The 24,613-nt window shown below is 46.5% G+C and overlaps 1 protein-coding gene across 2 annotated transcripts in view; it reads left to right on the forward strand.

The window, feature by feature from the left end:
• Positions 1 to 24,613, forward strand: part of BCR (BCR activator of RhoGEF and GTPase) — a 102,057-nt gene that overhangs the window by 29,520 nt on the left and 47,924 nt on the right. For both annotated transcript variants that reach the window (XM_077308847.1, XM_077308846.1), the window contains exons 2-4: positions 13,383 to 13,567; positions 20,531 to 20,635; positions 20,904 to 21,089. In XM_077308847.1, coding sequence (XP_077164962.1) covers positions 13,383 to 13,567; positions 20,531 to 20,635; positions 20,904 to 21,089 — 476 coding nt within the window. The remainder of the gene's footprint in view (positions 1 to 13,382; positions 13,568 to 20,530; positions 20,636 to 20,903; positions 21,090 to 24,613) is intronic.

A 24,613-nucleotide genomic window follows, 5' to 3' on the forward strand; every position in this document is an offset into this window, starting at 1 on the left:
CCACTTAGGGCAGTTACACAGGGGAGGGGGCTGAGCCTAACGGGTGGCACACCTGCTTGGCATGCGAGAGGTCACATGTTCAGTTCCTGGCATCACTCCTGAAAAGATCCTAAGATCCTGGATAGCAGCTTCCAGAATTTTGATAGAGCCACATTCTACACATACATCAATACATCAATAATACTTGTGAAAAACTGGCAAAAGGAAAACTATGGGAGATGAGTCATGTCTCTCCCAAGCACAAAGCACTTCAATGCTTAGATATTAAGGTAGACCTAGCCCAACTGGAACAAAAGGTCTAACGTTTTGTGGGGAGGAGCCAAATTCTGGATTGTCACTCTTCTTTTTAGGTCAAGAAGTGACTAATTACTCTGAGAGAATGGATGCCCATAAATTACATGGAGGCACTGGGGAAGCTCTGTCTTCAGCTTTTCTTCTTTTACTCTTTTTTGCTGGCCAGGCCATGAAAGGACTCCATCTTGACCATGTGTTTAGTGACAATGGGCAGAAGCTCCTAAACTGGAGAACTCCTTTTGGAAGTGAGGGGATGAAGGAAGAAGAGAAGCTGTTTTTTTTGTACCCCTCTTTTTACTATCCAAAGGAGTCTCAAAGAAGGTTACAATTACCTACCCTTCCTCTCCCTGCAACACATTCCCTGAGAGGTAGGTAGAACTTTAGCCTTCATGCTAATCTAATGTCTAGTTTCTGCTTTCCAAAACAGTTGGCCGACAGGGGAAAAAAACCAAAGCACATTTTTTCACTGCTTTGGGATGCTTTGATATTGTGGTGCTGTTGTGTTTGGATTCTATCTGGATTGGCTTTTCATATTCCACCAGTTCAATTAGATGTTTTTTGCTGACTGAATGAGTAAAAAACTATCAAATGTTGACTGCTATTGAAAAATCTTTGGATGTCAAATACTTGTATTGCTGAGTCTTCATGCATCTTGACAACGTTCACTGGAGGGGATAATCTTTTTTCTATTTTGAATTTTATTTATAGTCCATTTCTTCAAAATACATTTAACAACCTCAAAGTGACATGTTAATAGATTTACATTTACAAACAATAACTTCGGACTGGATTTGTTGAAGAATATATAGAAAAAGATCACTAAATCTCCTACTCAAAGTTCCTAAATCCAATCTCATTTCTCCTTATAAATCATAAATCATAACCAATAGTCATAAATCCCCAATCATACTTTTTCCTGATATACTCAATCCAAAGATTCCATTTTGTTTTAAAGTCCAATATTTGTTTATCTTTGACATATATTGTCAATTTCACCATCTGGGTGAGCTCCTGACATTTTCAACTGCCAATCAAATATAGTGGGTATCACCTTTAACTTCCAGTTTTTTGCTCATACAGTCCTTGTTGCTGTCATCAAGTATCTAAATATCCACCTGAAGAGGATAACTTTAAAGGGAATCTTGAGAGCCAGTCTGTTTTTGCATTTTCTAAAATTTGATCCGCAAAAGAACTAATGCAGTTCCTGAAATGCAGTTCCAGCAGGTTTCCACCTAACACAGGGGTAGGCAACTGTGGCCCTCCAGATGTCCATGGACTACAGTTCCTATGAGCCCCTGCCAGCCAGGGCTCATGGGAATTGTAGTCCATGGATATCTGGAGGGCCACAATTGCCCACTCCTGACCTAACATAAGGCATAATAGCATTGTTTGAAATCCTTTAGGCCCAAGCATCCTCAGTAGAAGTCCTCAGATTATATACGAGTTTACAAACTGTAGCTTCAGCCAAATTCTTTTTTTGTTCTTGTTTTTGTTTAGTGAGTGGTTGGTAGGTAGGCAGAGTTTTATTTTTAACTCCGGGGACCACTACATATAGAGTGTTGGTTTAGCTGCTCCATGAGAACAGGAAGGGCTTGGCCGTGGGACACCAGAGTACGCCTTGTACAGCCAACCCCATTGCTGCAGTTGACCTGTTAAATCTATGCAATTTTTGCCACAATGAGCCATTATGCTAGTTTTGGCTTTCATGTGCTGGACGTTAATTGGTACCTATTGCCATTTAAAGCAGCCACTGAGTAAAGACAACCTCTAGCCTGGCCTCTGCACATCTAGGCTTGGTTAACCACATGCGATGCTGGAAGATTTGAAATGTTCCTTGGCCATGTGGGCGGAATCCTGTTTATAGAAGAGAGCCCGGAGCCCCAAATACAGGCTCTATGTGGAACAATCTGGTCAGATGACCTCAGATGAACAAAGTGTTGCTTTGTGGTGAGCCACTAGGTTGCCCAACCATGAGGCAAGGTGAGAATTGTGTGCCATTATGGTTGATAAAATGGGAGAGAGATAACTGACTTGCGGTACAGTCCAGAGGAGTTGTGCAAGAGAGAACTCCTGTTTGCAGAATGAAGTGTTAAAGCTTCTTCTGGACTGTACCAAATCGGGCTAGAGCTTGAGGGTAGCTTGCATAGCGGAATGTTGTCACGTGGTGAGTTGGTGCCGGTGAATGAGAGAGCTTCTTGTGGGTAACAAGCCAGAGCTGGAAGGAGAAGCTTTATTGCCAGGATTCTGTGTGGAGGGTCATTCAGACATGTAACCCACCAGGTTTGTGATTGGAAGTGGTGCAGTCTGGGAAAAAACTTTTGTCAGGTGGCTTTGCAGATCGTGTAAACCAGGTGTGGTCAAACTGCGGCCCTCCAGACATCCATGGACTACAATTCCCATGAGACCCTGCCAGCAAATGCTGGCAGGGGCCCATGGGAATTGTAGTCCACGGACATCTGGAGGGCCGCAGTTTGACTACCCCTGGTGTAAACTGTCCATAAAAATTGATCAGGTTCCCTTGTGTAACATACCAGAACTCTGAGAGTATACAGTGGCATGCAGCTCTCTCACTTGCTTGGGGGGTTAATGGTCCCCAAGCAAGGTTACTAGCTGGCTGTGCCCCTTTTGTTGTCTCCCTTCCCCCAAGGTTAATCCCCAAGATGCTTTGATGGCTCTGCTGTCTCTGTCTGCTGCCTTGCAAACCAGATGCTATTAAGGTCCATTACTGCTGATGGCTTATCTGTGTGTATTCCCCCAAGGATATAGTGTGTTGGTTTCTTGAGGAGGCAATGCTTCAGTTCCCCCCCCCCCTACTAATTCCTGTTTGCATCTTTCTTGATAGGTCTGGCCCCTGTGTGATCTGTGATGCTTGATAAAATCCCAGCCATTTAAACAAAATTAGCACGCAGGTTTCTAGTCCCAGTAGTTTTGTGTGAAAGTATGATGACAAACTGAAAATAGAATGGAAAAAAGAGGGCAGATATCAAGCATGGGAAAATAACCTGCAACAAAGACCGGTTACGCACTGGGACCTTCACTGCCCCAGCTCCCGTGCAGGAGCACAAATTGGGGGCGGATGGGCAAATGCTCCCCCATGTGGGTGCAGGAAGAGGTGGGGCAACCTGTCATGACCAAAACTCCAGCCTGCAGCCCGGCATGAAATCTCCAGTGCATAAACGGTAAAAGGGAGCATGTTTCTTCTACCTCCCCACCCCCTTTTCTATCTCACCCCATTCTCTGTGCCTAATAGCACTCGCAGTAAGAAGCTGATAAATCCTGCTGTGGAATAGTCTTGGGTCAGTGCTGCTTTGCAACAGAAGTACAAATCGCTTTCTGTTTTGAGCTTGTCCAACATTTAAGGAAAACAATTCCATATACAACTTGGAAAAGGCTAAACTGAACCTTGACACAGACTGCCTGTTTTCTAAGTAGAGCTCTATTGCACAAATAGCCCAACAGATTATTGGTTCTTCTTCACTGTCGGAGTGGTGGTGGTTTAAGGCATTGAAATGGGGTTAAGTGCCCCCAAAGGCTAAATTGACTGCAGGAGCAAATCAAATTAGGAAAGAACCATTCTGCTGACTCTAAATGAATCAACTGACAGCAGGATCCAGCTGTGGTCTGGGATGTTGACAGAACTGGTCTGTGGATATTGGTGCCCAAGTACAGAATATTCCGCAGGGGTGGGATGGGGGGTGATGACAATCCACCTGGAAGTTCTGCACATAAGCCTCACTTAAATGAACACAAGTGTGTAAGCTTGTGGAGAGCCATTATGTCTTGTTCTTTAAATGTGTCTCTTTCTTTAATGGGATGTGTAGACACAGGGGGAATGCCTTTTGTCATGCGGGAACTGGGAATTGCTGAATCATAGCCCAGTCTCAACCATTTTACCATATCTGTTTGCTTCGACTCTGTCCTTTTACTCAGCGATGCTCTCTTTCATTATGTCTTGGTTCCAAGTCTCTTAAGAACCAGACTGAGTGACCGGATGAGCTGTTGATGAGCAAGCAATGGAATAGGGAAGGTAGGATCTTTGTTCTGGCAAACTTGGCTGCAACTCAGAATTTTTAAGAATGTCAGGGATTTGTTTAAATGCCCAGTGGGTAAAATAAACCCATTAAAATATGAAAGTGTTTATCTTCACAAAGCATTAAATCAGAAAATTTAAGCTTAGGAGACGTTCTCATCCAAAGCCAGTTTAAGAGAGCAGCTGTTACTGCCCTCCTAACTAGGCTTAGTGGAAGGTAAGTAGCACATGGCAGAATTCCACAAGCATAAAACTACCACCAAGAAGACTGTTACCTGTAGGCATAAACTCTGGTGGTTATAGCATTTTTATTTAGGAAGACCACCAGGTCATAAGTAACAATGGACAGAAGTATGACTGGTGACTGGTAGCTCCAATAATATTGTTCACAGTTGGATAAAAATCGCCCACTTTATAGACTGCAAACCTGGAAGATTCTGCATTGGAGTTCTGTATAACAGGGCATGGCAGACTCCATGTTCCTGGGAACTACCAGTCACAAAATGGTGGCTCAGTAGTTGGGGGTTGCAAGTCATAAGATGGTAAAAGTCACAGTGCTTAAAACCAGCTCTGTGGTTCTTGGGTGGGAAAGGTTGACCTCTGTTTTTCCAAACCAGCACCCCAAATTGTAATTTGCCCTGCAGGGGAAAAAATGTAATTCTTCTCTTCAAGAGATGAATACCAGCTGTGACAAAGGGTGGTAATTAGTGTGATCCTTTCCTGTCTTGAGTAAGGCTGTTTGTGTGTGTGTGAGAAGGAGGGGATGTGGAAGGGAGAGGATGCTGATACTGCAGTTTTCCCATAAAAATCTGCTTCTTGTTCTTGACTTGGAAGCACACCGCCTGCCAGTGAAGCTCTTGTATCAGCCTTTGACTGTGCTGCTATATTGTGGACCGGCAATAGTTTCCTAGCTGCCTTCAGGGAAAGTTCCATGCAGAAAGCACTACCATAGTCAAATCAGCCCACCAGGTCTCAAGTAACAATGGACAGGAGTATGGCTGGTGACTGGCAGATCCCAGAATATTGTTTGGGTAAAAATCCCTTAGTCTAGAGCAGGGGTAGTCAAACTGCGGCCCTCCAGATGTCCATGGACTACAATTCCCAGGAGCCCCCTGCCAGCGAATGCTGGCAGGGGGCTCCTGGGAATTGTAGTCCACGGACATCTGGAGGGCCGCAGTTTGACTACCCCTGCTCTAGAGACTGCAAGTCTGGAAGCAGGAGCACTTTCCAAGCTTTAAACCTCATCCTTGAGAGGGGACTCCACTCAGGACAGGCATGTTGTGCTCACCTTGTGCTGTCTGGATCGGATGGGTCGGGGCGTACCCCAAGGTGTCCTTCAGAGATGAGACTGCCACTGCTGGGAAGGAGCCAATAGAATTGGGTGTTGTCAACATATTGATAGCATATCACTCCATGGTCCTGACTCACTTCTCTCGGGGATCCTGTGGATATGCAGAATTGCAGAAGCCAGGTCATGCGTAGCCAAAGGAAGCATGCTTTTAGAGCCAGGCTGGGAATGCTCCCTCGACAGACTTGTACTGCTAGCAGAGCATAGCCAGCTGGCAGCAGCTGGTTCCCTCCCCCATTTCATTAAGCTGTTTTCATGATTCTAACCAGGTTGGCAGCAGCTATGGGCAATCAAGGTCTTCTTGAGAACCGACATGACATGCAGGTGCTGTGGCTTAGTGGTAACCAAGAGCAAGGAAGCAGCCAAGAAGAGCTCTTAATTGTCTGAGCAAAGTGCAGGCTTTTTAGCTATTTGGAGCGCTTCCCCAGCTCACCCAGGATCAAAAGCATCGTTGCTGTTTTCCCTCCCCCCCTTCCTTAGGAGTAACCAAGCAGCCACCAAAGGATAAATACCAAAGCCACTGTTCCATCTGTCCTTGATTTTTGCTTTGTCATCTAGGCTGGTTGGGAATTGGGTGGGTTTTGGAAGGCCCACAGAGAGCCTCTTCTATTCTCAGTACCTCTGAGTCATTACTTTGGAATTGTTTTCCCCACTTGTACCTCTGCATCTTGACAAGCTTTCACCTACCACTAGTGGTGGAAAGTACTCTCAAGTCACAACCAACTTATGACAACTTTGTTGGGTTTTCAAGGCAAGAGATGTTCAAAGACGTAGTGGCCAGACTGACCTCCAAGCACGCCTTTGCTTCCTTCCCTTTTCTCTCCTGCTACCTTGACTGACTACCTTGACACGTCTCTTCTGCCAGTGAAATCTGTTAGCAGTGTCTTGAGGGTCGAATCCTTGTCTGTCTGCAGTGGGGTTGGGCCAAATGATCTCCCAACCTGCTTTCTTAACCCATTACCTTTTTTGAAGAAGAAGAAGAGTTGGTTCTTATATGCCTCTTTTCTCTACCCAAAGGAGTCTCAAAGCGGCTTCCAGTCGCCTTGCCTTTCTTCTCCCCACAACAGACACCCCGTGAAGTGGGTGACGCTGAGAGAGCCCTGATATTACTGCTCAGTCAGAACAGCCTTATCAGTGCTGTGGTGAGCCCAAGGTCACCCAGCTGGTTACATGTGGGGGAGGGTGGAATCAAACCCAGCTCGCCAGATTAGAAGTCCGCACTCCTAACCACTCTTTTAAAATATACTACCAGAAATGTGTCTCTGTGTTTCATGTATGTCCTCCCCCTCTCCCCCATGAATGCACTGATGGGGCTGGAAATGCCTGGGTGCATCCAGTTTGCTTTGGCTGAAAGAAACAGAGAGTGTTCCGAAAAAGGCTGTTTTCCTCCATTTGTGGCATGTACTGATGTTCTTCTTCAGCTTTGCAAGTCCTTTCCCGTGGACATGCTGTAGCAGGAATGCAGGAAGCCTGTGTTTGTTCAGCTTGGCCGACGGTCTTCTGCTGGTGGTTTCTGCAGTGCCTCCCTTCTTTTGCATGGCTTATACCAGCCATCCCTTCTTTTTAGTGCCGGGTGCCCAGAGGTCAGGGTGCAGCATGGGGGCTTCTGGCACTGAGCACCTTTTCCACCCTATGGAAGCTATGAGTGCAAAGTGCAGATGAATTTGAACTGCAGCTCCATGGAGCCAGCCTGATACTGGATCTGCTGCTGGTGCTTCAGGCTGTGGGCAGGCGGGAAGGTGTTGCGTTGCAGAGCCAGGGCTCTCTCTGCTTTCTACATTATTTATCTTGGCTTCCTCCTCTGTCCAAGCCTGCCTGTCTGTTAAAGCTGGTGGAAAACAGAGCCTTGCTTGCCATGCAGAAAGCATCGTTTTTTCTCTACACAAGTTCTTTTCCTTCATCCAGAAAAAATCATGAGCCAGGGAACCATCTCAAAAGGGTTAGAATTGGTCTGAGTCAGGGTTCTGAGTGCAGTGGGACTGGAGTTATAGGCAGGGCAGTTTTAACAGAGTGAAATCGTAAAAGAATTATCAGATGGAATACCTTTGAGTTGAATTCATCCCATTAAGTTGACAACCCATTTTTGAAGAATATTCTGTACTTTTAAATGGCATGTTTGGTAGGTAATGTTAAATCAACCTTGTGCTTTGTGTGTACAGTCTAAAGTTTCCTGTTGAGGTTTATTCTCATGGAGTAACTGGTGTATGGTGTAGACTTCAGAGTGGCAAATCTTCAGTTTCCTAAAGGAAGGGTGGAAAAGTGTCCCCCTCCTCAAAATTGGCTTTGCTTTAGCTTGTGCTGTATAAACTAAAAACAACATATATGTGTTCCACATAATATATTCCTGATAAGGGCTTGGAGGAAGAGCGTGTCTCATGGCTTAAGTGCCACTCAGCGCTTAACATCCACTCAGGGCAGCTGTCCCACCCCTGAGTGCCTTGTCCAACTGGCTTGCCTGTTTGTCCAGCAGCCAGCCAGTCCCCATCCCTGACCTCTCCCTCCTCCTTCCACTTTCCTCTGAGGCTTAGAAGTTGCAGATACCTGCTGCATGAGAACTGCCTTTGCCAGTGAGTTCCCTGCCTGGGGGCCTCCAGCCTGCAGTCTTTCCAGGTCCTGGGGGGAGGGAAAGGCCGTCCACAGAGTTCTCCCACCCTACCCCACCCCCTGTTGCATATTCCTCAATGCAATAGGCTTGGCCCCTAGTGTGATATAAAACACATGTGAAGGGCCATTTCAGCACCAACTGGCTAAAAACTCTTTTCTGCTTGGTCAACAAGGGTCCTGTGAAAGAAAGTCAAAAAACTAGGGACAAAACATCACCACCTTGTGATTAGAGAGAGAGATTTAAATTAAAGCCCCTGAATCTGGAACAGGTGCAAGGTGTTATCTCCTGAGCTCTGGGGGGGGGGGGTCTTGCTCCATGTATTAGCTGGTTTGGTGGGAGCCTTCCTCCTTCAGGAAAATCTTGATACTAATATTAAAAGCTCTTATTGTTGGACGGCACCCATGAAGTGTGGGCATGACCAGCTGTCACTTAGGCAGCCTATTGATGCGTCATGCAGCGTGCTGTGGGTGTGTTTTAGGGTGTGGGGTTAATAACTAAAGAAAGGGAGCAATATTTTGGCCCTTGCCTGAGTCTCTCCCTCCCCCCCCACTCAGGGAAGTGCTTTATTTGATTGATCTGCAGGAGATTCTGAAGGGCAGTTGCAGAGGTGTAGGAAATCAGATATAGAAAGTGCCTGTCTTTCAGAAACTTGAGTATCAGAAGAAACGGAAGTGATAAAATGATTTTCTCTTGATGCAGCACAGTTTAATGTAGTGTGCATCTGAGTCACATTTAAATGTCTTTCTGGAACTATTTTTGTGTGTGTGTAAACAGCTTGGGCCAAAACCTGCTACTAATCCTGGATTGTTCTGCAAAATGGCAGATGAAAATTCCTGGTGGGTGTGATCAAACAACTATTGAGACCCATAGGATTCCTTTGGGCATTACATGAAATCACGGTTTCATTTAACTAGCTGTGGTTAGTTGATATGCTAGTGTTGGGTGCTCTGCTAGTCATGGTTAGTTACCATTTATCAAACCAAAGTTAAAGTGCATTTAGTCTTAACTAAGTTAATTTTCTCTCTCCTCAACCAGGGCCAGAGCCTTCTCTGTCCTGTGCCCCACCTGGTGGAATGAGCTCCTGGAGGAGATCAGGGCCCTAATGGACCTAAAATAGTTTCGTAGGGCCTGCAAAATGGAGCTCTTCCACCAGGCATTTGGTTGAGGTCAACCGGAATCAATAGCATCTGCAGGGCCTTTGAACTTCCCTCCCAAGAACCCATACACCTGAACCATGGACCTGTTTGAACTGTTATGAATTAAATTGTTACCTTCAATTATGGTTGCTATTGTTATATTGTTACAGTCCATTTGTATGTCAAGTTGTGAAGAAACACAGTTTTATGTATTTTATTTATGTTCCATATGAACTGCCTTGACCCTCAAGGGAGAGTGGTATGCAAATATAATAAAACAAATGAAATAAATAAATTAAATAGTAAAATAGTTTACAGAAAAACCCGTCAAATTCAAATGGAATTGATTTTGTTAAAAAGACTTTCCCATATCTCACAGTGACGGATGTGGTGCTATCAATCATTCTTCCCTCATCAAAAGGATTATGCCCAGCATGGATACTTTCAAACCTTTTGCAGTCACATTGCTCATTAGAAATTAGGGTGGGGACACTATGATCCATTTTCCTCCTGAGCAGCTTGCTTGTGAAATTTCAGCTATTTGGAGAGGGCTCTGCTTGTGCTGTTAAGCCATGGCAGGCAATTGTAAATGTAGGGTCAGGTTTTTTTTTTCGTGTGGCTTACATTAAGCTGTGAACCTTGGTACAGAAACCAGATAGGGGCCTTGTCATTTATTGGCACATGTTGATGCCAAGAGGGAGCATAGCTCATAAAGAGAGGCTTGGCCTCTTGGTTCACCAGCTTATGGTGGCATCTGGGACAGGTGACCATTCCACTGTAGAAGTGAGGTCCTCAAGAGAGGGATGCAGTGCCTTAAAAAGATTTCACTTTGCACAGTTGAACTTAAAAGAGGCTCTGTAAGAAGAACCACCTCAGTGCCTTGATCTGTCTAGCTCATGGCTATCTCCTCTGGCTGGCAATGTAGCAGGCAAAGGAAATTTGCTTCCTGGTATCTTTTAATTGGAGATGCCTAAGATTGAATTGGGCCTTCTGTGTTAAGCCGATGCTTGGCTATGGAGTCAATAGCTCCTTCTGAGTTATATGCAAGCTACTACCAAGTTTATACAACTGCAGTAGCTAACAGGATAGGGGAAACTGGAAGATAAAACAAGAAAAATACATAGCTTTCTTAGCTCATTCAGGAGCTCTACACCTTTGCTGTTACATGGTGAAGATTCAAGATGGATCTTCATCTGCCTCAAACAGATCGTTTTTCAAAACAAAGAGAAGAAGTGGAATTCTTCTCTTCCTGCTAAAGTTGTGGAGGTGGTAAGCAAGCATGAAGCAATGGCCCCTAAACAAATCTGCATATCTGTGAACAGACTATATGACCCACTCTGCCTGTTCCCACTAGCAACAGGTGTAAACAAATAGTTAACCCTGTAACTGACAGTCAGTGGCTGACTCTTGCTAAAAGACAAAGTCGAATACTTTTTTGCTTAGCTTCTAAGTGCTTTATGCTGGTCATTTTTAAACTGGGACGGGAGCCCCATTCTTTCTCAGGCAAGATGTGAGACTGATAGGAAGGAAATGGAATAGGGTGAACTGAGAGTTTCTGGGAAGCTCAAGGGCAGTGTTAAGTTTGTCTCTGCAGAATCATGTGTGAAATGGCCACACAATACAGCCTCGTTGCTGAATAAGGTGATATTATTTATGAATACAAAAAAAAAAGAAAGAAACTTCAAGCAGTGTCCTACCACTCCATGCACTGGACATCATGTTTCCCCACATCCTCTCTGTTTTTGCAGACCCTTCCTACCCCAGGAAAGATCGTTCTCAGGTCTGCAGTGCTGTGGGCTATGGAGGCTGGAGAAAAGAGCAAGGAATTGAAATCAACTGTCCTCTCTCTTGTGAATGCTGCTCTACTGGGAAAAAAGAATCACATTTGTCCTTTTATGCCTCCTCACACCGTCCACCAATCCTAATGGCTGTCTTTTTTTTTTTTTTTTGCACGGATCCTGCAATGCCAGGAATTATCATTCCATAGGGCTGGGAGAGCTGCAGGAAAGGAGTGGGACATGGAAAAATTCTGTGTGCCTTGCACAGAGTCATGGTAGGATACCGCCCAACGTGTTCAGCGTTAACTGCTGCGAATGTTAACTCGCGTGCTTTATTCTGGGGAGGAGAAAAGTAGCATGGAGCTACTTTGCAGCTGGGTCCTGAAAAGCAGTCTAAGTTTTAAAACCGGAACCCACTTCAAAAAGCTTGAGAACCACTCCTCTGAGTAAATAAATGAAGCCATGTGTGGTAGGCTTCCATGAAAGGAAGGCTTTGGAGTTCATTTGCTGAAGAGTGGAGGAGGGGCTGGAAGGGACTCTTGTTTCCTTAGTAACTAGACAGGTCTCTTGCAGTGCCTGGTGTAGGCTGTGTATTTATTTTTAGTAATATAAAATATTTCAACTCTCTCCTTGGACTTGAGGTATGCCTCTTGTTACCCAATTGTCTTGACTGTTGAAGGAAGGAATTTCACTTTGGTGGGGGAAATGGGAAATATCCTTACCGTGCTTTGAGAGCAACGGTCATGGTTTTCCAGAAAAAACGTGAAGTGGAAAATTTCCTGATGCCTCAAACAGTATCCCATATTATCTGTGCTAGCTGGGTGACCTTGGGCTCACCACAGCACTGATAAAGCTGTTCTGACCGAGCAGTGATATCAGGCCTCTCTCAGCCTCACCTCCCTCACAGGGTGTCTGTTTTGGGGAGAGGAAAGGAAAGGCCATTGGAAGCCCCTTTGAGACTCCTTCTGTAGAGCTGTTCTGACCAAGCAGTAATATCAGGGCTCTCTCGGCCTCACCTCCCTCACAGGGTATATTTTAGTGCATCGACGTGCCTCACTAAGTCTTTCAGATCCCCTGTAATGTCATAGAGAAACCTGTGGCACCTCCTTCAGATTAGCCTGGGCAGTGAAATGTTTTGGGCCAGTGCCGTTTAAGGGTTGGAGCTATGTTTCTGTGTAAACTGCACCTCCTGTGCCTGAGAGAACCAAGCCTTTGCACAGAAGCTTTTATAGGCTAGAACGTTTGAGCTGGTTTCTCCACTCTATGGGTTGCCTCCTGGTTGCCAACTCCTGCCGCCCGCAGAACTGTGCGGACCAGAATGTGGAATGCAAGCCAAAAATGTTAGACCTCAAATGTAGGACTTGTGCTGTAGCTGCTGAAGTCTTACTGATGTATACCCGCAACACACCATTGATGCAATTGAAGTTTAGAGTTTGGACCTGTGGTTAAAGACCCTTCCCCCCCCAAAAAGACCTTGAAATGTCATTTCCTATTCCTCTTGCCATCTGTCTACAGAGGCCTTTGGTCGCTCAGTCTTGTCTGCCACGATTTCTTAGAAATACTGCATGCATGTGTGTATTGTAACGAAATTTGAGGATGAGCATACCCACGGCAATTTGTGAGAAGGAATGTTAGGAGTGGAGCTGCTGGCTTCCTAGCCAAGACAGTCATAATGTGCGGAGAAGATAAATATGACAGTTGGCTCCCAGTATTCTTGGTATTTCCTTTGAGCTTGGAAAAGACCTGAAGGTAACCTACAGTGCACTTAGCACTGACCCTACAAATATATGAGTCACAGAGACATATTAAAGGAGCCCAGTATATTTCAGTCTAGGGGACTACTTCTGAGCCTGACTGTAGACCTTGATCTTATGAGCATCACATGGCTGTTTGTGGTACAACAAAGTTGATTGGGATATCTTATTCTATGAGACAGGAGTGCTGTTAAATAAGGTTCAGTTCTAAACAATCCTGGAGATGTTTGATGGTTTTTCATTGCAGATTTGGGCAGGGCATTGTGATGGACCTCAGTAGGCACTGGACAGGGCTGCAGGGAAACCCAGAAGGACAGGCAAAGAACCCCAGAGACACTGTTGTATACTTGTGGGGCAGTTTAGAATGCCTAAGGTTAATAAAGGGTTCTTGCCTATGTGGCAGTAATTCCATTCTTTCAATTGCTGCTTGTTCTCAGATGCCTCCTTCAGTGGGATACCACCTGGCTATGCCTATGATGTGGACAGGGCTGAGGAACAGCGGCGACATCATGACCAGATGCCCTATATTGATGACTCACCTTCTTCCTCCCCCCATCTCAGCTCTAAAAGCCGGGGTAGCAGAGAGACCCTCTCCTCAGGATCATTGGAGTCCACAAAATCAGTAAGCACCTTTTATCTATTCATGCAACTGGAAGTGATAAGCGGGGGTGGGCGGGCAAGAAAACGTGTATTTCTGTTCACGGTGTAAGCTTGCATCTTCAGGGATGCAACATAGGATGGTCCCTTCAGATCAGGGGTAGTCAAACTGCAGCCCTCCAGATGTCCATGGACTACAATTCCCAGGAGCTCCTGGGAATTGTAGTCCATGGACATCTGGAGTGCCGCAGTTTGACTACCCCTGCTTCAGATATATCAGAAGAGACTTGCTGGGTCAGTGTAAAGAGTTGCATCCTTCTAAGTGCCTTTAAGTCAGTGGGCATACCTCTATTTGGGTGGCACTGTTTGGCATGCTTTTTGTTTGTAGGGAAAGTTCAATCTGTCACAGGCTGCTTGTCTTTGAAGACTATTCTTTGTATAGTTTTTGTTGCTATTACAAATGAAAAGTCATTCTCATCAGCAGTGAAACACCCCAAGGTAGTTTCCCCCTCACTTTCTTTGTCTTGCCCCCCTGCTCTTGCTGTTCTCTGGTTTCTCAAGTTTTCATTTTTAAAATAAAATAAATATCTAGTCTCTTTTGTTGGAAGAGATCTACGAGGAGTTGTGTCAGTATGGGCAGAACCTGCAAAGATATCCACCTTCCTGCCCTTGCTGGCATTCAAATGCAATTTGACTGGGCTGCAGTCTTTCCAGAAAGACTGTACCAAACCAAGTTTGGGAAGACAGCATAATAGGGACAAACACAAAGTGGATGATCAGGGGACTGTGTTATGTGGATGTTCCCCCCCCCCTGAAAAAAAAAACTGCTCCAGTTTGCACACTGAAACCTCCATGTGGAAGCAGCTGCACATCTGCTGGGGCAGGGGTAGTCAAACTGCAGCCCTCCAGATGTCCATGGACTACATTTCCCATGAGCCCCTGCCAGCAAATGCTGAATTGTAGTCCATGGACATCTGGAGGACCGCAGTTTGACTACCCCTGTGCTGGGGCATCAGAGTGATGCTTGTTGTAATGCTCATTTACTTCAATTATACCCTGCCTTTCTCACTGAGACTCAATGTGGATTACAAAATTCGGAAAACAGATTGATTCGATCTTCATTTCTCCAGCAAGCATTTGTGTTAAGCTGAATAAGGATTCTTTTATAGGGGAATATTTTAATGGGTTTTTAGGTGTTACTTATTTTGTATTGCTGGCCAAGAATGTGTTTCTTGTTTTTTTTTTAAATCTGTGTGCTCCCGCCTTATGGCTTTTATAAGCCACTTTCAAAGCACCTTGTTGTTGTTGTTACTTGTCCGACCCATTGCGATCCCATGTCCGACCCATTGCGATCCCATGGACAATGATCCTCCAGGCCTTCCTGTCCTCTACCTTTCCCCGGAATCCATTTAAGCTTGCACCGACTGCTCCAGTGACTCCATCTGGCCACCTCATTCTCTGTCGTCCCCTTCTTCTTTTTCCCTCATTCGCTCCCAGCATTAGGCTCTTCTCCAGGAAGTCCTTCCTCCTCATGAGGTGGCCAAAGTATTTAAGTTGAATCTTCAGGATCTGGCCTTCAAAAGAGCAGTCAGGGCTGATCTCCTCTAGGACTGACCGGTTTGTTCGCCTTGCAGTCCAAGGGACTCGCAAGAGTCTTCTCCAGCACCAGAGTTCAAAAGCCTCAATTCTTTGACGCTTGGCCTTCCTCATGGTCCAACATTCACAGCCATACATTGCAACTGGGAAGACCATAGCCTTGACTAGATGCACTTTCGTTGGCAGGGTGATGTCTCTGCTTTTTAGGATGCTGTCTAGATTTGCCATAGCTTTCCTCCCCAGGAGCAAGCGTCTTTTACTTTCTTTGCTGCAGTCCCCATCTGCAATGATCTTGGAGCCCAGGAAAATAAAATCTGTCACTACCTCCATTTCTTCCCCATCTATTTGCCTGGAATTGAGAGGGCCAGATGCCATGATCTTCGTTTTCTTGATGTTGAGTTTCAAACCAACTTTTGCACTCTCCTCCTTCACCTGCATCAAAACTCTATGGACAGTACCAAAAGGCAAAGCACCTTAATAACAAACAATAAGCAGCATATGAATTTTTTTAAATGAAGAATAACATGAGGGAAAGACAGCAGCTGGAGAGAGGGTAGAAGGGGGATTTGGTGGCAGTTCACTAATTTTATAGGTGGAGAATGAGAGACACTGACATTAACAAGCCAGAATGTTAGCCTCAAAGATCTATGAAATTAATGTTCTGTACCCTGACAAACTGGATTCCACAAGCTGTATGTAGAATTTCAGGTTTTGCACATCTGACTCTGCGGCGTTTACTATCCTTCACAATTTGTTCTCCTTCTGTAAATCAAGGTGTGCGACCCTGAAACCTCACCAACAACCCCCGGGAAGCTTTCTGCTTTATTTCAAGCATATCACCACAACTTGGTGCAGTGTAATCTTGCTCTCTTACCCCATAAAAAGCAGCAATCAACCTTTGTTGTCCTGGGCTCCCAGGTAGCAGAGATCCTTGGAGGCCCCTGAACAAGGGTGTCGTTTCCTGGACTTCACTTTGCAGAGGGTTTTATTAGGCTTCCCTGAGCCTTTTGTACCTCCTGGGATCTGGTGCTGTAGAGTCCTCTGATGCTTCAGGCACCTCCCGGTAAAGGAAGCTCCTGTACTGATCTGGATGTACAAGGACTGACTTTCCCAGAGGCTGCCTCTGCCCTTTGCCAAGCTGCCAGTTAAAAATGTTCCTCCCTGAGTGTGTGTGTAGGCAGAATGTCAGATAAAACAGGCGCGGTTTAACCCCTTGATTGATGGCAGACCTTGCTGTGCTTGTGTAGACTGGTCAAAATGAACGAAAGCTTCATGGAAGCAGCACTGATAGGGGATATCAAACAGTGCCTTGCAGCTTCCCTGATTGATGTTATGGGCGTGGCATTCTTGGAGCGCCTAATAAATAAAAAGAGAGAATTCAAAGCAGTGGGAGGTTGTGTGTGTGTGTGTGTTTTTTTTTTTGGGGGGGGGAGGAAATCCAACCCAACTGTACCTGAAGAGGTTTTTTCCGTGTGTTTTCTGCCCTGCCCATTGCAGAAGAGGCAGCCCTTGGGAGTTTTCCGCCGGTGCCTGAATTTCCAAAGCTATCTCTGTGACTTACCTTTCTGTGGTTCTTTCTGCTTTACGATTCATTAGCTGCAGCTCGCACAAGAAGCAAGGCCTTTTTAATTTCCCTGGAGCCTGGTTTGGCAAGAGGGGGAGGGAAGCAGCAGCTTGCAGCCGTGTGTGTTTGAAGGCTGTATTTCTCCAAGTCAGGACACCGATGACGGCTCCTGCCACTATCACAGGGAAGGGATCTCTGGAAATTAATTTTCTTTCTCAGGAGCTGGAGCTTTTTTTCCTGCCAGCTGTTCTTTAAAATAAAAAAGGCTTCTGTAAAGGTAAAGGTAAAGGTATCCCCTGTGCAAGCACCGGGTCATGTCTGACCCTTGGGGTGACGCCCTCTAGCGTTTTCATGGCAGGCTCAATACGGGGTGGTTTGCCAGTGCCTTCCCCAGTCATTACCGTTTTACCCCCCAGCAAGCAAGCTGGGTACTCATTTTACCGACCTCGGAAGGATGGAAGGCTGAGTCAACCTTGAGCCGGCTGCTGGGATTGAACTCCCAGCCTCATCGTCAGAGCTTCAGACAGTATGTCGGCTGCCTTACCACCCTGCGCCACAAGAGGCTCTCTGTAGCGGAATACAAAATCCTTAAGAATAACTTGAGCCAAGTCAGCCAGGCTATGGGGGGTAGCCGCTGGAAAGATGGCCTTGCAGTAGCCTAGCCAGGGGTGGGGGAGATGGCGAGCACATTCTTTCCCAGATGGGCATGAAGGGAAGCCAAAGCATCATTGCCGCTCCTCCGCTTCCAGTCACTGAGGACTCAACCAGATGTTTCAGATTCTTCCGCATTTATTTTAAACAGTGTATCTTCTTTGTGCAAACACAGCCTCTGGTTTTGCTTTATCGAGGGGGAGGAGAACAGTGTGAAGGGAGGAAGGGAAAATTTCACACTCTTCTCTCACCATTTTTTTTTTGGCTGCAAAAAAATAACCACAGAGCTGTTTTTCACTCAGAGAGGGAAACAAATACAGGTTCTCGTTTGCTCTTCCCAGGAGGAGTAAAAGCTAAGGTGTTTTTTTTGTCAAGCAAGGAAAAGGTGGAAAAATTGAGGAGCCCTATTATTTCTGGTCTGTTTGTTCCCAGGCTTTCACACCTCTAATTCGAAGCCACACCCAGACAGAGCCACACCCAGGATTGCCACCATTGGCACACTCACAACAGATTAACCCTCAAAAATTAGAGACCCCCCCTACAAATATCCCCCCCCCCATCTGAGCCAATTTTTTGGAAGCTTTCCGTGGAAGGAGCTGGTGATGGGCCCTCTAGAGAGGCTGTTGCACAGGGAAGGACGTGCTGCGAATAACTGCGTATTTAACCTTGTATAGTGGAACAACCATGGCCCAGGGGTGAGCATCACTTTGGCATGTAGAAGGTCCTGAGTTCAATCCCTGGCATCTCTAGTTTAAGAAAAGAAAGTTCTGGCAGCAGGAGATATGAAAGATCTCTGCCTGGAGAGCTACTGCCTTTCTGAGAAGATAATACTGACTTGAATGGACCGAAGGCAGCTTCATGTGTCCAGAATGATGTCTTGGCTTCTTCTTCGCCCTTTGTCTTTGGAGTGCTAACCTGTTTTATATGTATATAACATAAACACCCTGGCCTTATGAGCTGGAGACATCAATGAAGCTGTATCATCCCCCCTACTTGCCAATAGGCAGAAGCAGAGGCTCAAGTGATTAGAAAAGGAAAGGAGGATTCCATCCAGGCACTTGGACTCAAGGGCATCCAGTACACCAGACCCGGGCAAGCCCCTTATTTGGGTGCAGGGAGGAAACCTTGAAAGCCTTCTCTTCCAGAGGGCTTGGTGCTCTGCTCTTCTCCATTAAGCAAGGGCAGAGAATCTTCCAAGCTCTTGGCTTGGAGGACTTTCAGGCCTTGTGATTTCTGACCAGACCTCATACTTTTCCCATCAAATGCCCCTTTCGTCCTCAGCATTTCAGCTTTCCCTTCTTTGTGCTGCATTTGTTTCCATCCCAAGGTTATCTGCTTTGTTGCTGGCTTTCACTTTCCCTTCCACCCCCACCCCCCACCTCTTGTTCTCCACCATTTAATGGTTTTGCCTGAATGTACAAGCCCTTCCTGAGCAGAGGTTGGCACGTATGCCATTGGGTGGTTATAAATAATATTGGCTTCTCTCCCTTGCTCCTCCGCCACTCCCCACACGAAGCAGAGCTTGCAGGCTGTGCCGAAAACATTCCCTGTTCAGTATCACTCAAGCAACACGGCTCCAGTAGCTTATTAAACAGAAGTCTTGGAGGATAACGTGCATTGTACAATTCATAAGGAATTGGCTTCTCCCCCACCCTCTTTCCAGGTGCTCTCAGGAAGCCGACCTGAAGCCTCTGCTTTGCATTTGCAGAACTCCTTAAAATGCTCTTCTATAAAATCACAGGAAGAAATTTCTTAGGGACCTCCTGAAATGTACCTACTGGGAAACAGCATTTTCCCCTGCTGGAAGATGGTGCCAGTGAAAGATGCTGTGCAGTGTTTCTTTATTCAATAAGTTTCTGGAGGTTAAATCCATGTGATCTGAACAAAAGTTAGCTTCTGGGAAAGGTCCCAAGTCCTTTGAATTAGGTTGCAGAATGGATGGTTTCTGCCTTATCGTTATGGTTATTGCGATCTCCTGGGTTTCTGGGGTTAAAATTAGCTTTTTGGGGTTAAAATCAGCACCAGGAATTCAGAGCATCCCCACAGTGCTCCATCTGTAAAGGTATCCCCTGTGCAAGCACCGGGTCATGTCTGACCTTTGGGGTGACGCCCTCTAGCGTTTTCATGGCAGACTCAATATAGGGTGGTTTGTCTTTTCCTTCCCCAGTCATTACCGTTTACCCCCCAGCAAGCTGGGTACTCATTTCACCGACCTCGGAAGGATGGAAGGCTGAGTCAACCTTGAGCCGGCTGCTGGGATCGAACTCCCAGCCTTGTGGTCAGAGCTTCAGACAGCATGTCGGCTGCCTTACCACCCTGCGCCATAAGAGGCTCTTGCTCCATCTATATGTTGTGGCTAATAGCCATTGATGAACCTCCGCTTCAGCAGACCAAGCAGTCTGGCTAGTCCGCAAGTGGCGCTTTTGGGATCAACCTGCAGTGTGGCTGCAGGGAAAATGAGTTGGGAGAATCCTGACCCAACATTCGGCAAAATGTATTGTGCAGTTTGGTCCCCCATGTCTGCATATTTCCTTTTGTTCAGTGCTCCAGAAGCTGTGTGCTGTTTGTCATTGCTGCATTAGAATACCCATGTACCTTCTGTGGCATCACAGTCAGGACAGGTTGCCAGTGGTTTGTTTGCTTGTTTATTTTCTTAGATTTTTATTCCACCCTCCCCATATGGCCCAGGGCGGTTTACATGGGAACATTGTGGGATAACATAGAACGTTATACATTAAAAACAGTAACAAAAATATATCAGTAAAAATTCCAAAAGTAAACATAAGTTAACCATAATTAACTCATTGAACAATTTCAATAGAACAACTTTATCAAAGCCCCTAGGCAGGCCAGAAAGGTTCAGATTATGGAAGGTATGATTTGAGGGGGACCGCCGGATATTTCTAGGTCGGATTAACCTCAGTCAAATGCCTGGGGGAGGAGCTGCCTTTTGCAGGCCCTGTGGAATTCTGGGAGTCTGGGCAGGGCCCTGATCTCTTCAGGGAGCTTGTTCCACCAGATGGGGGCCAGGACTGAGAAGGTTGTGGCCCTTGTTGAGGTTCAATGTGCTTCTCTGTGGCCAGGGATCTGCAGCCAGTTGGAGATGGCAGGGCGTAAGGCTCTTTGAAGGGTCTGTTACCTTATCTAACATTTAATTTTTAAATTTATTTTCTCTAGAGTGAGCCAGACTTGGAGAAGGGCTTGGAGATGAGGAAATGGGTCCTTTCTGGAATTCTGGCTAGTGAGGAAACTTACTTAAGCCATTTGGAGGCTCTCTTGCTGGTAAGACTCATAGGGGCGTGTTGAATGGGAGTTCTCTGTGTTCAGAGGTGGAAAATCAAGAAGGGTTGGGGGATATCTCTGTAGTGTCCTGGAACAGTTACTGTTCATTTCAGTGGAGCTTGGGTAGAAGAATTTCCCAGATGGATGGGTAGGTTGGCCAGCTTTGTCTGTCTCTTCCACCCAACCTGGGGAGCTAGACCAAACACAAGACCCTGGTTCTTGCATTGTATTTGTGAACGTATGTGATCCGTGGCTTCTCTTTTTGCAGCCCATGAAGCCTTTGAAAGCTGCCGCCACCACTTCCCAGCCTGTGCTGACGAGTCAGCAGATTGAAACCATCTTCTTCAAAGTGCCTGAGCTCTATGAGATCCACAAGGAATTCTACGATGGACTCTTCCCACGCGTTCAGCAGTGGAGCCACCAACAGCGGGTGGGGGACCTCTTCCAGAAGCTGGTGAGTGGACATTTGTACCTTACTGAGCTAGCATGGTGAGCCAGTGAGAGTGCTGGACTAAGTTCTGGGAAACCCAGGTTCAAATCCCTACTCTACCATGGAAGCTCTTTGGATGACCTTGGGCCAGTCATTTTCACTCTAGATAAGCAGTTCTTAACCACTCGGCCGTGGCGGTGGCGGGGTTGGCGCACACATGTGCATAGCATGTGTGTGCACGTGCGCTTTCGCACAATAGTCGGGGCAGCGTGGAGGCAGCCATTACGATGGTCCTCTGCTGCCGGCTGCCGGTAGCTGCTGCCTGCCACCCACCACCTGCTGCCATTGCCAGCTGCCGCCTGCTGCTGCTTCTGGCCACTGTTACCTTCCCCTGCCGGTACAGGCCGGGCCTGCCTGGGGAAGCCGCCCCCCCCCCCGAGAAGGCCAGGGCAGGCCTGGCCTGTACCCTCAGGGGAAGGTGACGGCGGCCAGCAGGTGGCAGGTGGCAGACAGCGGCAGGCGGTGGCCACACCTCCATGCCGCCCTGACTGTTGTGTATCTGCGCTCACGGCGCACAACAGACGGGGAGGCGTGGAGGTGGCCATTGCCATGGCTCCTCCGCCGCCAGCCCCTTGCTGCTGCTGCCTGCTGCCCACTGCCTGGTACCATTGTTACCTGCCGTCGCTTCCGGCTGCCGCCTGCCGCTGCTGCTTTCCACAGTGGCAAGCAACCTGGGGATCCCGCAGAAGGGACAACGCAACCCCAAATGGGGTCACAACCCCAAGGTTGAGAAGCACTGCTCTAGATCAAGCCTACCTCACAGTTTGGTTGTTCGGATAAAATTAAGGAAGAGAGATAGATAATGTCAGCTGACCTGTGTCCCTCATTGAGGAGCAAATCACTCTACCTGTGGTTTCTGCTGCTTAGGATGCTTTGCGACCATCGTTTGCCATGTATTGCAGAGCATAGTGTACTGGGAAAGGAGATACGGTGGCTGGGAACAGCAGTTCCCCAGTAGAACAGATCTAGTGGGATAAAAGGTCCGCAAGGTTCACAATTGTGCCCGCCACCCCCACCCCCCAGTAAGTAACACTGCCCTGCCACTGTATCTCTGCAGGGATCACAGCATCCATGAACTTTGTCCCTCTAATCTTGAGCAAGGCCTTTGGGAGCCCTCCCTTTCCTTGGCTTGGAGCTTGCACTGTTGTGTAACAGTAGAATGCAAACTTTCTGGTTCATTTGTCATACTTACTGCATCCTGCGATGCTTCATAAGAAAAGGCTGTCAGGTGAAAGGTAAATCGAAGGATGACAAATCCAGCTGCAATTATTTTTGGTTACATTTCTCCAAAAAATGATTTTTAGGGACTCGTGCATTTTGGCTCTGATTGTGTTTCATTAGCCTTTTCCACGGCTATCTGTTGACATTTTATAAACACTTGCCAGAAATCCTTGGGAATTGTTTTATGTGTTGCTGTAACTTCATGTAGTCCAATGGTACATTTTCTACAGAGATCTGTAGCTCCAGGCTCGCTGATTTGGTAGAAAATATGCTACATGTGATAATACTGCTGTTTTTCTTACTGTCCATTTACCCCATTTCAGTCCAGGTTTTCACATCCTGAAGTCTTTGCTGTGCTCTGTGCATTATGCTGTGTGAATCACAGTGCTGCTGGTTACCTCCTAATAGCTGGCTTTTCTGTCTATGTGTAATCAAGGCAGCGACCAAATAGGCAGCATCACTAAACCAGGACCCCCCCCCCCCACGTGTGCGCACACACACATATCTTTCTGTTGGGTTGCTTTCTCAGTTCTGCAAGAGCAGATACAAACTTTGAAGCCTTCTCTGGGGAGGAGGGCTGCTAGGCATACTTGATGAACAATTAAACCAGGTGAAACTTAACATGTTTGTCAGTATTGCTGCAGAACTGTGGTTCCTTCCCACCACACCTAATTTAGATGTATTTGAGGTGACCAGAGATGAAGTTCTAGACCTATTGGGGATATTTAAAATCGACAAGTCTCCAGATCCTGATGGCAAACACCTGAGAGCTCTTAAGGCACTCAGATGTGAGATAGTTGATCTAATAATCATATACATAACCTATCACTAAATTTAGCTACTTATGCTAATAGCAAATGTTGCACCAGTTTTTAAAAAGGGATCCAGAAGTGAACCTGGAAATTACAGGCCAGTCACCCTGAACCCCTGTCCCAGGTCCGATAGATCCAAACTGAAAAATACTGTTGTTTTTTTTGTACACTCCTAGCACAAATACTCTGAACCCCAGAGCCAGGAGGCAATATTAGGGGAAGGCCTCAGCCCCTCTGCCTTGTTGTTGGCCATCCAGAGGAATTGGTTGGCCACTTTGTGAGACAGAATTCTGGACTAGATGGGCCACTGGTCTGATCCAGAGGGCTCTTCTTATGTTCTTATGATGCTGCTTTGCTGTCCAGCAATCAGTCCAGCAATCAGTCCAGCAATCCACATGATGCTCCAACTGTATAGCTGACACTTTTTTAATAAACTATTTTGAGTTTCGCAGAGATTAGGCTTCATAAAACATTAAAAAAAACCCTTCCTCAGGAGTCTAGGGATTCCTCAAACAGACCCCAAGCCACTTGCATTCCAGAGAAACTTTCCAACATCTCCCTGGGCTTGGCTGCAGGAGGGGACGGTCTCCAGCAGTCTGTTGGGGGGGGGGTGGGGGTGGAATTCCTTCTCTTTAAAGAAAAGAAACCTGCATTCTTCAGGTGCTTCCTGTGGAGGTGGGTCATGCAAGGGTTCCCGCTCACGTATCTAGGCCCCTGTCTGCTTAAGGAATGAGTAGTTCATTGGGTTGAGGATTCTTGAGGCCCACAACAAAACCAGTGCCCCCCCTGCTGTTCATGCTCTCAGTAATGAGGAAAGATGGATCATCCTATGATTTCCCCTCGTTTCATTTTAACATCTTCTTAAATGAATTACAATAAAGTCAGGGAGCCAAGAATCAAAAGTTAGGTGGAACTTTTCGTTTCCGAACCAGAAGGAATTTGAGGTCTTCCGGCATGAGTAGTGAGATTGCAAGGATGCTTCTCAGCCGAACACAGACTCCTTTTGTTGCCTTTCCTTTCTTCTCTTCATCCTTTCCTGAGAAATGTTTTTTTGGCTAGTGTGGTGCACCTATTGTGTGCAGCACAGCAGTCCCTTAAGAGTTCAGACACGCTTGGAATTTGCCCTGGGAGTTCTCAACCTGTGTCTTATGCTGTCTGGCACAGACCCTGACCGCTGTTTACAAGTCAGCAAATGAGATCAGCGTTAAGTCCCCATGATTAAGAGAGGCTTATTCCAGTACTTCCAGCACTGCTGTTGCAGCTACTTCTCCGCAGTCTGACCCTTCTCGTCTTTCAGCCATGAGTTCCGTGCTTGCTGATACGTCTTTGGTTTCACCTCTGTCCTTTGCTTTTTAGCTTTTTAACTTCGTATTTCCCCATCTGCTTGTGGGAGGTCTTTGGCCTGAGCCATTCATTGTCAGCAGATGTTCAGGGATGGACCCAATATCTCCTGGG

The sequence above is a fragment of the Paroedura picta genome, chromosome 13 (genome assembly GCF_049243985.1).
Source record: "Paroedura picta isolate Pp20150507F chromosome 13, Ppicta_v3.0, whole genome shotgun sequence".
In the NCBI taxonomy this organism is placed as follows: domain Eukaryota; kingdom Metazoa; phylum Chordata; class Lepidosauria; order Squamata; family Gekkonidae; genus Paroedura; species Paroedura picta.